Genomic DNA, 15915 nt, shown 5'->3' with positions numbered 1-15915 from the left:
ATGTAAGATGCCTTGTGATAACTGTGTGTGGGTATCTTTAGCAGTAAATGGCCATTTAGCAGATGCTTTTATACAAAGCAACTGAAAGTGCATTAGCAAAACACTTTCCCAAACTCTAACCATTAACTCTGAAATCAGATGTAAATGATAAGTTGATAATGATGTTCAAACCTCAGCACCATCCCGCAGCCTAAGACTAACTGATTCATATCTACAATCCGATTGGTAAGAATAATGTTTCAGGACCAAATAGATCCAGAATCAAAGTCCTACTTGACTCACCATCTTACACTGTTATGCAAAATATTACACGGCTGTGTGAAAATATCAGCTGAAACAGCAGTGAAGTAATGGTCGGCCAAACTTCACATTTGCCCAAGTAGATGGTTATAAAAAAAACGATACTTAGAGGGAAACTGAAGAATAAACTGGTATGACATCATAACAGCTAAATCAGGCCTAAGTTTGTTTAGAGAGTTTGTTTCAGCTTGCCTAAGTTGGAGTTTGAAACTATGGAGAACCGCACATGACATGCAGGAAAAAACAGTAGACTAAATCGTGTGCACGATTTAATAATTTGTTCCCTCAATGTACTAAAACGTGCACACGATTACTATAGCGTTCACTCGATTTACTATTTCGTTCACTCGATTTATAAATTGTGCACACAATTTACTAATTTGTTCCCTTGATTTTCTAAAACGTGAACATGATTTAGCAAATCGAGGGTACACAATAGTAATCGTGTGCACATTTTAGTACATTGAGGAAACGAATTAGCAAATTGTGCGCAAAATTTTTTTCTTTTTTTCTTGCATGTCATGTGCGGAACTCCGTATGAAACGGCTTGCAAAAGTGAACTTTATTGAAAGGTTTACAAATTGCAGAACTTGTGCAAACATACAATTGCTGTTTTCAAACCACTGTAATTTTTGTTATGCGTATTTATTTTGTTGTTGAGAGGAAAGCATGCCACTACTTTGTACGCGCAGGTTGCACATGCGCATTGAATTTGTTTTGCACTAATCAGCTGTTCCTCAAGGTGGCAACACTGGCCCAGACTGTTGTTTCACAGAAGAAAACGAAACTAATAAGATGGAACAACAACAAAATAGTGAAGACTGCAACAACAACAACAGATACCCACATTGACAAGCGCTTGTGTGAGAGGATTATGAGATAGCAACTTTAGTTTTAAGGAATACAAAGATTTTACTTATTTTTTTTTTTATTTATGTTTTCTTCGGCAATGATGGGTAGATTACTTGCAAATTGTAGTCTATTACTGGTTCCAAATTATCAAAAGACAAAAATTCATTAGTCAAATACATTACATTATACATTTTAAGGAAAAACAATCAGACTACTTTTTGACTACGTTAGATTACTTTTGACCTAACTTGTTTATTTAAATAGGTTAATCTTGTAGAACATCGATATAAAAATACAAAGAGAGTGCAAAATAAATTCCATCCATTGTTATTAACAACATGAACATTACATTACTTCAAGGTTTTCCAAACTGTGGTTCGTGAAGGAACTGCAGGGGGTTTGTGAATTTAATGAAACGCTAATAGTTAATTAAATAATACAAATGTAAAATTAACAAAAATCTAAATAAATAATACACTAAAAAAGGGAAATAATTTTTTTGCATGTTCTGTGACCATTAACCAACATTAGAGAACCATAAACATGCAAATGTGCTACTTAATTATTAACTTACTACCTCTCAGGGGTTTCTGCAAGTAAATAGAAAGGTATAGAAAGTTAAATTCAAATGATTTAGGGATAATCAATAAATAATGAATAATGTATTGCTATTGTGTAAACAAATATGTAATTGTGTAATCAATAAAAAAGTAACTGTAGACTGATATTGAGCATTTTAAAATTTGATATAATACAATAACAATAATTAAATTTTTGGAATCTGATTACATGTAATCAGTTAGGCCCTACTACCCATCAGGAGCAAAAAAATGCAGACACTGGACAAAAAAGAAACTTTTTAATACACATATCGACCGCCTGCATTCATGCACGCTGTCAAATGGAGTAGGTCATGACTGTATGCTGGCACATGCATACAACAACAAAGTCTGTTTGGCCTTAAGCAAAGAATGAAAATTGAAATGTCAAAAATGGATATTTCAATATTCAGTTTCCGCTGTATTGATACACTGACGCCAGCTGCATTCCAGCTTATTTCCGACAGAGAGCTGAGAAACACCAAAGTGTGTGCATTGTAATTTAGCAATTTAGTCTGTTGTGCTGCTTTGTTTCAGAACAAACAGCAGGACTGTGTGCTTACACAAGAGCGGCTCCTGATGTCAGAGCGTTTTTGGGTCCCAGAGCATGAAGAAATGTCCATGTGCAAAATCAAATTGGAAGTGAGCATCCCTATATCACTCAGAAGGGTAAAGCACTTGAAGTGGGGAATTTGTAGAGAGAAGGACACTTGTGTGTCATAATGAAGCTGTTTGAAATGCATTGGTGAAGGGAGCAATGAAAGACAACTTAATGCCGCATTATGTTCAACTGGAATGTTACCATTATAATGCTAGACAGTGACAACAGGAATATCTTATTATTGCTGTTAATATGTTGCAAGTAATTACACTTCTGTCATGACAACTCTCGTAGGGATTGTCATGGTAGTGTACATGACGATGTTAATGTATTTGGTCTTGGCGGATGCAAGAATTACATGAAATTACCCCACTGCGTAAATGAATCACCTCGTAGCATATCTATAGAGGTGGTGCTGGGGAAGGTGGAGGATTTCTGAAGCAAGCTGTACTGCTACGGCAAGCTCTAGTCATATATTTGAATGTTGAGCAGCGAGCTGAGCTCATTGGCTACCAATACAGGAAGAGAACCAATCAGCTGTGCCATGTGATCATGATGTCATTACGTCAGATTGAGTTAGACCTATCGGACTGCGCCGTCAGAGTTTCATACCAGACCTCTGTATATATTCTAATGAAGTTTTTAAAATATGATTTGTGTGTATGTGTGTTTGTGCTCTTGTTTTTGTGACATATCAGGACACAACTCTGTATACTGACATGGGTATGACACAGGTATTACAAGGAGAGGGTGACTTATGAGGACATAACCCATGTCCCCATTTTTCAAAACGCTTAAAAATCATACAGAATGAGTTTTTTGTTTTTTTTTGAGAAAGTAAAAATGCAAAAAGTTTCCTGTGAGGGTTGGGTTAGGTGAAGGGTTGGTGTAGGGCCATAGAATATACAGTTTGTACAGTATTAAAACCATTACACCTATGGGATGTCCCCACTTTTCACAAAAACGATCAAATTACCTCATTGAAGTGACCATCTAATGTCCCTTTCGCTAACAGAATTGTGGAACAGCACATTCCTGAAAGGATTCAGTTGTTTATTTTCGTTTGGAAGGCCCCTACAAATGGTGTCCCCTTCCTGAGTGTTTTGTTTGGGCAATATTTCAATGCTTCAAAAGCTATGGGAAAATTCTTCCATGAATCTCTAACAACAGAACAACTGATGAGTAACAGGCTGATTAACATTAAAGACAGGGAATGTAAGGATACATCAAGAATAAACCAGGCTTTAGTTATCCAATTAAGGAAATTACATATTTTACTTCCATTTCCACCAGGACACATACTGGTCAATCAATATCTCCTGATCTCTCTTCACCACATTCATTCTATTAAAGAGATGGGCAATTATCTCATTATACCACACTTGTAGAACTGTAGTCAAGCTTTCATTTTGCCATGATGGATTTATTTTATTTCAATTATACAAAGAACAATGTAACCTTACTTTAAAAATTCCCAATAGAGCTCAGAAGCTTCTTGTCTCATACAAGGAAACTCCCTGGCACCAAAATAGACTTCAAAAACAAACTGGTAATAGAATAGCATAACACAGTATTGTGATACATCATTGCAAGCAAGGGGACTGTAACCTTTCAAGATCCAATAGATCTGGCTTGAACAGCAGACTCAGAAGGAGACAGCAAGAGATGAAACCACAGAATCATGCATGAGGACAGACAGTCAATGGAAATTCTTCACAAGACTCTGAGAACCACAGAAGAGCATGCGATGATAAAACAGTGTTTGCATCCTCTGGCTAAAAGAAGAATCAAAGGAAAATGAAAGACAGCGAGTGGAAAGATGAATATGGGAGAGGAAGATGTGTAGCTGCAGGTGTTGTATGGTATTACATGTCCAATATGTTGGTTACAGGACGAGGGTATTGGAGATGGGTTTGTAATTAAATATCTCTTTACTGGCAGAAACTCTAGACTTACTGTTACAGGGCCTTATAGAGGTATCTTTATCTATTAGTAGCTCTAGTGCTGCACTAGAAAGGTATTTCCCCCTCAGGTTCATTCAGGCCTATATATAGATAACACAAAATATATGAAGGTAATAAGCCATCTTTGCAAATGCAATTTTGTGGTTCTATAAGGGAAAATGTTAAACCATGTCTAAACCGGACGCGACATGACAACTGTTGCGTCCGTTGCAGACACTGTGTTAGGTTACTGTTTAAATAGCTGCTTATTTCAAATTTAAATAAATCTAATCATGCCTTGGATCATGTTAGATCATAAATAAATAGATTACATTTAATTAGATATAAATATATTAAATATTTAACATATTTTAAATAAAAACCCATTCTAATAAAATAATATTATGATAAATACATTATAATAACTAAATTTAAAGCTACTTTTGAAGTATTTTTTTTTATATAAAATGTATGTATTCATTGACCTATTATACAATATAATGTCACTCTGGATAGTATCTGTTATGTTATTAAAATGTAGATGTACTTGAGAACTAGTTTAAAGCTTTGAATGGCAACAAAAATAGGTATGTTTCAGTTTTAGAATTCTCATAATTTCTGTACATGACTCTGTATCTTATATTTATATAAATATAATTATATATATATATATATATATATATATATATATATATACAGGGGCGATTCTAAGATTTTCATTTTAGGGGGGCTCAGCCCCCAATAAGGGTATGATTAAAAAATATTATTTTACTATTAGGGTAGGGTTGTATACTACTAACCTTATTGCAATCCACTATTCCATTGTATTCCCTGTATTTCATATATGGGAGTAGGAGTACTGACTGAGCCATAAACAACACTGTAAAAAAAACTAATACAGTTTTTTAGATGTGACCAGTCACTGGAAAATTTTGAATTGGGAATGTAGATTTATTTATTTTTTTTACAATAAAGACTAACTGATTCAGTATTAGGACATTCATGTTTATCCTTTGATGATACCACTGCTTTTTCTTATGAAATGTACGTGGAAATCGGCAGAATATTAAAACAACATAAGGGTTCAATGACTGCAATGAATCTTGGGAATACAGTGGTATTGTGTGTGTGTGTGTGAGGCTGTCTGTTCTATTCTCACCTGACTGTTGCTCATTTGCAGACCTACTCCCGCACAACAAAAAAATGTTGTATATCCATCTACAATGAAATCTAAATTATTATATTTTATTATTATTATTATAAATTTTTAGCTTTTTAGCCTTTATAATCAACAATATGGTTGGTTATACATCAAGTCAGCCCCTGAAAATGTATTTCATTTCAAATCATTTAACTAACCAGCTAATATTCATTAAGAATATAGACAAAACATGTATTAATGTAATTGTCTATTGGCAATATGTTTAATCTGTTCTATATTTATTTCAATTTATTAAAAATAACACCATTATCAATTTGCCACTTCTATAACTCAATTACTTAAAAAAAAAAAAAAATCACAGATCCCTTTACTCTTACTCTAATATATGTATCATGATACACTAATGATTCATTATTACTTAATACAAAATTATATTTAATAATAGAAAACAAAATCTCTCCACATGATGTTTCTCTCTCTGTGACATTTAGTACTTTCAGACAATGATGTGTGTCGTTAATAATTTATTTTGCATGGCTGCATAATGTAATGCCGAAATACACAATAATATGTTTTCAATTTTAAAAAGTAAATTAAAATAAATCATGATCGTTTTCTAAAGTATGTTTTCATGGGTGTTAATCGCTTCATTTTTGTTGGAAGAAAAAACAACTGTCACACTGTGATAAAGGCTGAAGGTGAACGCAGCGAAGACGTATTGGTATTGGATGCGAGAACACACACACACACACACACACACACGCGCGCGCACACGCGCACACACACACACACCTTGTACTCTCTGATGTTCGCTCTGCTCGGCGCCCCTGTGGATTGAAAAACGCGCTGAATCCATGCAGACTCAGATCAGGGGAGGAGCCAGAACTTGATGCAGCTTGCCACCGTCTCAAATGAGTTTTTAAAGGGGACTGAAGCGATCACTAATTAATTAATCAAATAATTTTTTAGGGGGGCTGGGCATAAGTTTAGGGGGGCTGAAGCCCCCCTAAAAAGGGCCTAGCGACGCCCCTGTATATATATATATATATATATATATATATATATATATATATATATTAGTAAGTAAAAGGCGATTTAAAATCTAAAAATATCCATCTTTAGGTTGAGGTACATATGTCTGCTTTGGTGTGAAATCTTTTATATTAAGTAAATGTAAGCTATGTTCAAGATTAGCATTCAGTGGACTAAAAAACTTACTTGATTATACATCTTTCTATTTTTAAATATCATGTTAAAATGTATCAAATATGATATAAACGATTTTTAAGGAAAGTTTTTTTTTTCCTCAAATATCATTGTATTGTATTGCGTTATATATTCCCCCCTTTACAATCAAAGTTACAGAGCTTTGATAATAAAACTGCACTTAAATATCATTTTAATAAGACATTTCACTCTGACATACAGAATGAAACACACACACACACACACACACACACACACAACCAGTTTATGTTACCAATTAATTTGTTACCACAAATTTTACAATGTAGGCTATATGAGTTCTTCTATAGTTAATCAGCACCTGTAATGTGTTTCAAAATCTACAAGACATGGGGCATCAGACGTGCCTATAATGCCTAAAAATGTTGTGTAGGTAGATTAAATGTCCAGCTAGACGACGTTTCAAACGCAACACGATCCAACAACATCTGGCTATGTTTAGTGTATTGTATAAACCTCAGGCAGTGTAGCATCATCTCCACTCACACACTGTCAGTGTGAAGCGACAGCAGTCACTTACCCTCACTGTGACAGCTGGACGAGAGGAGGCTGCTCGGCGGTCTGAAGATGTAAGGCAGGTACCGGGAGAAGCATTTCATGGTTATACTGGATTTAGTATGCGCATTAGGTTACTTTATATTGTCCTCGTGAAGCTCACGGACATATGAAGAAGGGGACCACGCGATGGCACAAGTCTCACGCTCATTATTTCGGCTTTACGTCTCTGTCAGGGGGAAAACATCTGTGTTGCTCCCGCGGACCATGATTCTTGCTCCCGTTGCTTGCTGGAGGATGGTTTGATTTTGTCCCGGTCTGATGGGAGGGGTGTTTGTGTTGAGAGAAGCTGCTGTCTGTCCGCCTACTGGTCGACTTCGAATTTACCGCTTTATCCTGGTGAAAAAATCCGACTCGAAGGCTGTTGGACCACTTAGGTCAATCCTGCGGCTATATATGGTATATTCTCTTGTTTTAGGTTCTTGTATATTGGTAAACGACATATTTAAAAAACCCTTAAATTGTGTTAAATGAGTTTTAAATAATTTCAATACTTTGTAAAGAGTGAAATTGTCACAGGCGCTCTTGTTAAAGGGGTAGTTCACCCAAAAATGAAAATGTGATTTTTATCTGCTTACCCACAGGGCAACCAAGATGAAGGTGACTTTGTTTCTTCAGTAGAACACAAATTATGTATTTTTTTTTTTTTTTTTTTTTTTTTTTTTTTACTTCAGATGACAGATCACAGACTTATATTTGTATTACCACCACCTATCTCTCAAGTGGACCATTGACACTGTTATCTACAATCTCAATTAGAAGTGTTAATGGTCCATTTGAGAGATAGGTGGCGGTAATGCACTTATAAGAAGAAGAAGAAGATGCCTCACTCACCTGCTGTGAAGCGTTCACAAGAGTTCTAACAGTTTGGACATTGCATGAATCAGAGGTAAAAAGAAATAAGAAAAGTTATATATATATATATATATATATATATATATATATATACACACACACACACACACACACACACACACACACACACACACACACACACACACACTCCCCTAGAGCAGTGGTTCTCAAACTGGGGGTCGCGGTTGGTTTTAAAAAATTCTGTTTTTTCTGATTACAAAAAATATTTTTAAATACTAAAAAAAATAAGATTACAAATAAGTATTTTTTTTATTTTATTTCTAAAGACAGAACTGATTAGAAGGTTTAAAAAAAATGTAAATATAATTTTGTGACTAAGATATGACGTCACCGTGTGGCGACTGATCGCTAGTTATCAATACTGCACGCAACTGCACGTGGAAACGGCAAGAATGGATAAATTTGTAATTCGCAAGGTTAAAAATGTTGAGAAAATTGTGGACAGTCTGCCTGAATCGTCTGAACCGTGTACTTCTACAAAACACAAGAGCAAGACCCCTTCTGACCAATGTAGGAAACATCGGAAATATCAGGAGGAATTCATAAAGTATGGATTCACTTGCTCTACTGTCAACGATGTGGACCATCCTCAGTGTGTAATCTGTTCAGAAGTGCTTGCCCATGAAAGTATGAAGCCTGGAAAAGTGCAGAGACATTTTGAGACAAGACACCCTGCTTGTGTTGAAATACCTATAGACTTTTTTCGTAGAAAAGAGAAGGAATCACGGAATCAAAAACGCACACTCGCACAACAAACCCAAATTACTGCTAATGCTCTGAAGGCATCTTATGAGGTCGCATACCTGATAGCACAGTCCAAAAAGCCACACACGATCGGGGAAACCTTAATTAAGCCCGCAGCTGTGGCTATGTGTCGGGCCATGCATGGTGAGAAAATTGCAAATGAGCTTATGACTGTCCCATTGTCGAATGACACGATAGCTCGCCGTATTCATGATATTTCAAAAGACATTAAGAGTCAATTGATTAATAGGTTAAATGGAAATAAATATGCGTTACAGGTCGACGAATCTACCGATGTGTCTAATTCTTCTCAGTTGCTGACATTCATCAGATACACATTTGATGGAAAAATGCACGAGGAAATGCTCTTCTGCTCAGTGCTGGAAGGGACTTGTACCGGCAGTGACATTTTCAACAAGCTAGACACCAGACTAAAAGAGATGCGACTTTCATGGGATAACTGTGTTGGCATATGTACTGATGGTGCAGGTGCAATGGTAGATAAAAATAAGGGACTCAAGGCAAAGGTTTTAAAAGTGGCTCCTCATGTTAAGTTTATGCACTGCATCATTCACCGCGAGTCTCTTGCTAGCAAAGCACTTGACAGTGAGCTTAACAGTGTTCTCAAAGGTGCAATCAAAATTGCAAATTACATAAAATCACGTCCAGTAACCAGTAGACTGCTAGCCACCCTTTGCAACGAGATGGGCTCACATCACGAAGCGCTGCTGTTTCATACTGAAGTCCGGTGGTTATCTCGCGGAAAGGCACTAGGCCGGCTTTACGAACTGCAAGAGGAAGTGCACTCGATGTTGAAAGAATCTAAATTTGAATTCGCGCACCACCTGACAGATCCAGATTGGTTGTCAAAACTTGCTTATTTGGCCTGTATATTCGAAAGGCTTAACATGCTTAATCTTTCATTACAAGGTCCAAACACAAACATCTTGACAATGAATGAGAAAATTGATGCATTTGTGAAAAAGCTTGAAAGATGGGCTGAGCTAGTTGAACAAGGTAATGTGGAGATGTTTCCTGAGCTGGATGAACATCTGGAGGAGAATGGACTGAGTCTAGGCAGCCTAAAAACACACATCACTGGTCATCTCCACGGCCTTTTGGAACAATTCCATAAGTATTTTCCAAAAGAGACGCAACCAGAACTGTATGACTGGATACGGCAACCATCCACCGAAACTAAGACTAATCTTCCCACAAAACTGGAAGATGCTTTGCTGGAGCTGTCCAGTGATCGGACATTAAAAACGTTATTTTCCAGTTCCACACTGCCTGAATTTTGGATCGCAGTAGCAGAAGAATACAGAGAGTTATCCGGTGTGGCATTGGATGTACTGCTTCCGTTTGGCTCTACTTATTTGTGAGAGCAGACTTTTTCCGCCGTTACGTACATGAAAAATAAATACAGATCACGTCTTGATGTTGAGGATGATCTGCTAGTAGCCGTATCCAACATCAGGCCACAGATTACGCTTTTGTGCACCGCAAAACAAGTGTACCCATCTCACTGAAAGGTAAGCCTAAATACAGTAAATATTATGGAAGTTTGTTTCTGCCACGTAAGAAAATATTTGAAAGATAATTGCAATTTTTTTTATCTAAAAATTGCGAGTTTAAATCTAGCTATTCTGACTTGGTTTCTCATAATTGTGAAATGTAAACTTGCAGTGCGAGTTATTAAGTTATAAATTATATAAAATCGCAATTACCTCTTTTATTTTTTAATCTGTGGTGCAAACAAGCTTCCATAGGAAGTGGATGTGGATTTAAAACAACTTTTTTATTTGTTTATTGTTTGTGTATTCTGTGGTAGTGGGTCGCAACTTCTCATTGATGTTAGTTTAGGGGTCGCTGGCTAAAAAGTTTGAGAACCACTGCCCTAGAGGAACATTAGGAATACTGTGTTTGACCCCCTTTCGCCTTCAGAACTGCCTTATTTCTACGTGGCATTGATTCAACAAGGTGCTGAAAGCATTCTTTAGAAATGGTGGCCCATATTGCTAGGATAGCATCTTGCAGTTGATGGAGATTTGTTGGATGCACATCCAGTGCACGAAGCTCCCGTTCCACCACATCCCAAAGATGCTCTATTGGGTTGAGATTTGGTGACTGTGGGGGCTATTTTAGTACAGTGAACTCATTGTCATGTTCAAGAAGCAAATTTGAAATGATTTGAGCTTTGTGACATGGTGCATTACCCTGCTGGAAGTTGCCGTCAGAGGATGGGTACATGGTGGTCATAAAGGGATGGACATGGTCAGAAACAATGCTCAGGTTGGCCGTGGCATTTAAACAATGCCCAATTGGCACTAAGGGGCCTAAAGTGTGCCAAGAAAACATCCCCCACACCATTACACCATCACCACCAGCCTGCACAGTGGTAACAAGGCATGATGGATCCATGTTCTCATTCTGTTTACGCCAAATTCTGACTCTACCATCTGAATGTCTCAACAGAAATCGAGACTCATCAGACCAGGCAACATTTTTCCAGTCTTCAACTGTCCAATTTGGTGAGCTCGTGCAAATTGTAGCCTCTTTTTCCTATTTGTAGTGGAGATGAGTGGTACCCGGTGGGGTCTTCTGCTGTTGTAGCCCATCCGCCTCAAGGTTGTGCGTGTTGTGCTGTGCTGTGCTGTGCTGTGCTGCATACCTCAGTTGTGCACACACAGTGTATATGTATATATATATATATATATATATATATATACTGTTCAGTGTCATGCACAGACTGATCGTTTTGTGTCTTTCATAATTTGTGTTCTATTGAAGAAACAAAGTCACCTACATCTTGGATGCCCTGGGGTTAAGCAGATAAACAGCAAATTTTCATTTTTGGGTGAACTATCCCTTTAAGAGAGGAAAAGGTTCCAAATGACAGTCGGATTGTAACCTGAAGGTTGTGGGTTTGAGTCTCTTGGGTCTGGCAGGAATTGGGGTGAGTGAATAACCAGTGCTCCCTTCCACCCTCAGCACCACAACTGAAGTGAGACCCTTGAGCAAGGTACCAAACCCCCAACTGCTCCCCCGACAGTCCCTGGGCACCACAATATGGCTGACCACTACTCAGTGGTAGTCACAGTGTGTGTGTGGTGTTTACTACTGTGTGTGTGCACTTGGCCACACATCACTTCACTTTTTTTCTGTTCTTATTTAGCTTACGAGTTGTAATGTTGGTGCATCAGAGTCATTTGGTAGAAGAAAGATGATGTAGTATCGTTGGGGAAAGAAATCAGCAAGGTTCTTTAGCTCTGCTTCTACAAAATGATGAATAAATAATGTGCATTAGTGTGGTTTTGCTCTTTTATGTTTTTATTCAATTTATGGCTTCATGCCAATGTTCTGTGGTAATTGGACAATGCTAGTGTTCATTATACATGTAAATTAGTTTTATTGTAAATGAAATAAAAATAATAATAATAATAACAATTGTATTCATTTCAGTTGATTTATGTTGAACAAGTATGTACTTTAATATGGTAAATACAATCTTTCCGACATGACTTGAACTCGCCATTATTCCGAATAGCAGCACAGATTCGGCTTCTATATCACAGCCATAATGATATTCCAAGAATTTTGAGTGTGATATTGTCTTAAAGGTCCCGTTATTCATGATCCCACTTTAGTTAGTGTGTAATGTTGTTGTTAGAGTATAAATAATATCTATAAAATTCTAAAGCTCAAAATTCAATGCCAAGCGAGATATTTTATTTAACAGAATTTGCCTATAAAAAATGACCCGTTTGGACTACATCCCTCTAGTTCCTGCAGTAATGACATCACAAAAACAATTTTTTTGACTTACCCCCGCCCACATGAATACAAAAAAGGGGGCGTGGTCTTGTTGCGCTCCGACGGAGAAGGAGGAAGAGTTGTGTTTGTCGCCATGTCGTCGAAACGCTGTTATTTTCATCTCGGATTCCAATCACCTTTGTTTGGCGTTCCCAGGGACGCTGTACTTGGAGATTAATGGTTACAATTTATATTTAACTCGGTTCCCGAAAATTATAAACCACATGTAAAACTATGTGCAGCAAAGATTATTCTTGAAAGATGGAGCGGTTCCCTCTTTGTCTGGAGAAGGCGTTGTTTATGGACCACAACCGGTAAGTGTATTTTATTATTTAAGTTGGTGCGTTTAACAGTTTCTGTAACTTATTACACAAACTTATTACGTTTTTTTGACAGTGAAAACAGTGGTATACAGATAAGTGAATTGTGTGAAAAATACTGTGTTTTTTACACGCAAAACATGAACACATGTTACATTACACACTGTAAACACAATCAAAGCTACAAAAAAAGAACGAAAAACGGGACCTTTAACACAGCAGTAAAAAAATAATAGAATACATTTTTTTTTTTTAATTAGTTTAAATTGAAGTCAGAATTGTTAACTATTGCACATCTATGAGCAGTACACTGTAGGTGTAGTTTATTTCCTGAATAAATCTGTTAGTGCACTTCATATACCCAGATGATGCACTTAGGCCCTGTCCCAAATGGTAGGCTGCAATCACATGATTCTGATAAACACAGTGTGACCCAAATTAAAGTACATTAATATGTCATATGTAGGTTACCAGTACCATGAATCTTTTAACTGCCCACAATCTCTAAATAATTAAGACATTTATACAGCGGCATACTCAAAAGCCCAGTCTCACTGGAGCACAAAATTACACCTATAACAATGTTCTTGTTAATTAATATAAAAATAATAAAATTTCACATTAAGTTAAAGCTGTTTTACACCATTGTCTTGGGTTAAAGGAAGTAAAATGCTGTTTATCAGAATGTATTCTGAAAAAACCACCCTGTGTGTGTATCTCACAACTGTTCTGTTGCACAAGAGTAAAATGTAAACTTGACCTTTGATGAGGTCATTGCCAGAAAGCAGCGATTCACGCTTGTCTTATTTCCTCTTTGTGACAGAATGTAATGTGGGTACCATGTAAGCTTAGAAATGCAAGACAAAAATGCACATCTCAGACATTTACAGGATAGTATAGCTGAGCCTACATATCTGATTTCCTCCAGCATCTCATATGTAATTATTTCTTCTTTCATAGCAGAAGCTTAATCGATAGCAGGTGCCTGGGTACGAAGAAAAGCGGCCATCTACATTATGAATTTGTATTTCTATTTTAGTTTTAGTTATTTTAGTATTGTCATGATAGTGGGTCTCATCTTTGTTTTCCTGTAGTCCATTTCCCATAACCCCTGCCAAGGAACTCATTATCACACCACACCTTTTCCCCATCAGTAACACTACAAAGGTTGCACTCATCCACACTCACATTGCTGATTATTGTATCGCCTGTATTTTCATTGTGTTCTCCATGTTTCTTGCCTTGCCTTAGTGTTTTGACCTTGGACTGTTTACCTTGTTTTGGTGATCATTTACTGCCTGCCCTGACCTTTGCCTGATTATCGGATTACTCTTTTGTCTGCCCCGGATTATATACCTGTTTGCTCATGTTTTTGACCCTGCCTGTTTTGAACACTCTTGAACACTGTAACTGCCATGTTACAAGTATGTATAGGATGTAGTTTATTTTGTTTTGGCAATTATACTGAAAAAAATGGTGTAGAATAAATTTTCATGCAGACTTTGTTAAATTCAACAAACAATTGCAAAGAAATTAATTAGACATGAAATTTTATAGAATTTTGAAGCAAAATTTTGAGTGAAAATTGTTTCACTGCCATTTCTTTTTTATTCAATGTAGCTAAAATAATATGAAATTAGATTTTATTCAGTTAATGTTTATTGTTTTTCAAGTAACATTTTTTTTTTTTTGATGGTTTTAGTTAACTAACCCTGGTGTGAGTCTGCTAGATTTCATGAGGATGGTTGTAAAGAATTTGCCACCAATGCTAATGTGCTGTAGGTGGCTGCCGGTACATTTCTATCCTGTTTCTGTTTGAAGCATGCTTCTATGTGGTTGTTAAAGTGTCCAAGGTGTTTTTTATCATGTTGCTAAGCAGTTGCTAGAGCGTACTGGCCATTTTGGGGTGTTGATATGTGGTTGTTAAAATGTTCTAAGTGTTTTTATCATGTTGCTAATGTGATATGAGTGGTTGATTATAGTCCTGAACCAAAAGAGCCTAATAACTTAGTATACAAAACAAGTATAGAACAAACTACATGAGATTAAAGTTGAAATGTAACAGGAATACAGAGAGACTATCTATCTTTTGTTTAAGGGGTAGTTTACCCAAAATAAAAAATGATGTTATATACTTACCCTCAAGTTGTTTCTTATAAATGAATATTCTTAAGATTCCATAATATAATTTTATTAATAATAATAAATAAAATAAACAAATACCATGAAAGTCAATGGCTACCATCAACTTTTTGGTTACCAGCATTGTTTAAAATATCTTCGTTTGTGTTCAACAGCAGAAAAAAAAAAACTCATACAGGTTTGGAACAACTTGAGGGTAAATGATGACAGAATTTTTATTTTGGGTTGAACTATGCTTTTGTTCTACTGAACTACTGAGTGGACGCAAATCTGAATACAAGCTTATACGTGATTATAAGAAAGGGACAGATTTAAGGTGAGGGTGAATTTACATGTTCATTCCAAGCTCACTACGAATATTAACATAGTTCACAAGAACAGTGTGAAGAACATTTTGATTAAATATCTCTATTTAAAATTATACTATTTTATTTTTTTGTGAAGTAGCACTGGTTCACTGTTTAATTATAAATACATTATTTGTAGTTCTTTATGTCATGTCAGGCCATCCTTGAAGATACAGGACAATGAGAGGTTTTATTTTAAGGATGCCAAGAACTGAGTGTGATTTAACAACTGACCATCAGATAAGAGTATTTTTTTTGGGTTGTCATGGTTATCAACTCTAAAAACAACTTACACTGTACTAATAAAATGTAGGAAAACATGATGAAATGAGATCCCAACTTTGCCGCTGACTGCAAAAAAAAAAAAAAAAAAATACAACTTCAAACTGTTTTAGTGCACCAGTTTTAACAAAGCA

At 36.3% G+C, this 15915-nt stretch overlaps 1 protein-coding gene across 1 annotated transcript in view; it reads right to left on the bottom strand.

Moving 5' to 3' along the window:
* ppp2r2bb (protein phosphatase 2, regulatory subunit B, beta b) overlaps positions 1–7563 on the bottom strand; it is a 67044-nt gene extending 59481 nt beyond the window's left edge. The window contains exon 1 of the mRNA XM_026234294.1: positions 7223–7563. Within this exon, the coding sequence (XP_026090079.1) occupies positions 7223–7301 (79 nt within the window). The 5' untranslated portion in view covers positions 7302–7563. The remainder of the gene's footprint in view (positions 1–7222) is intronic.
* Positions 7564–15915: the final 8352 nt, after the last annotated feature.

Source organism: Carassius auratus, chromosome 46, assembly GCF_003368295.1.
Source record: "Carassius auratus strain Wakin chromosome 46, ASM336829v1, whole genome shotgun sequence".
In the NCBI taxonomy this organism is placed as follows: domain Eukaryota; kingdom Metazoa; phylum Chordata; class Actinopteri; order Cypriniformes; family Cyprinidae; genus Carassius; species Carassius auratus.
Note: the sequence above shows the minus strand (reverse complement) of the source record. Positions and strands in the feature narration are given on the sequence as shown.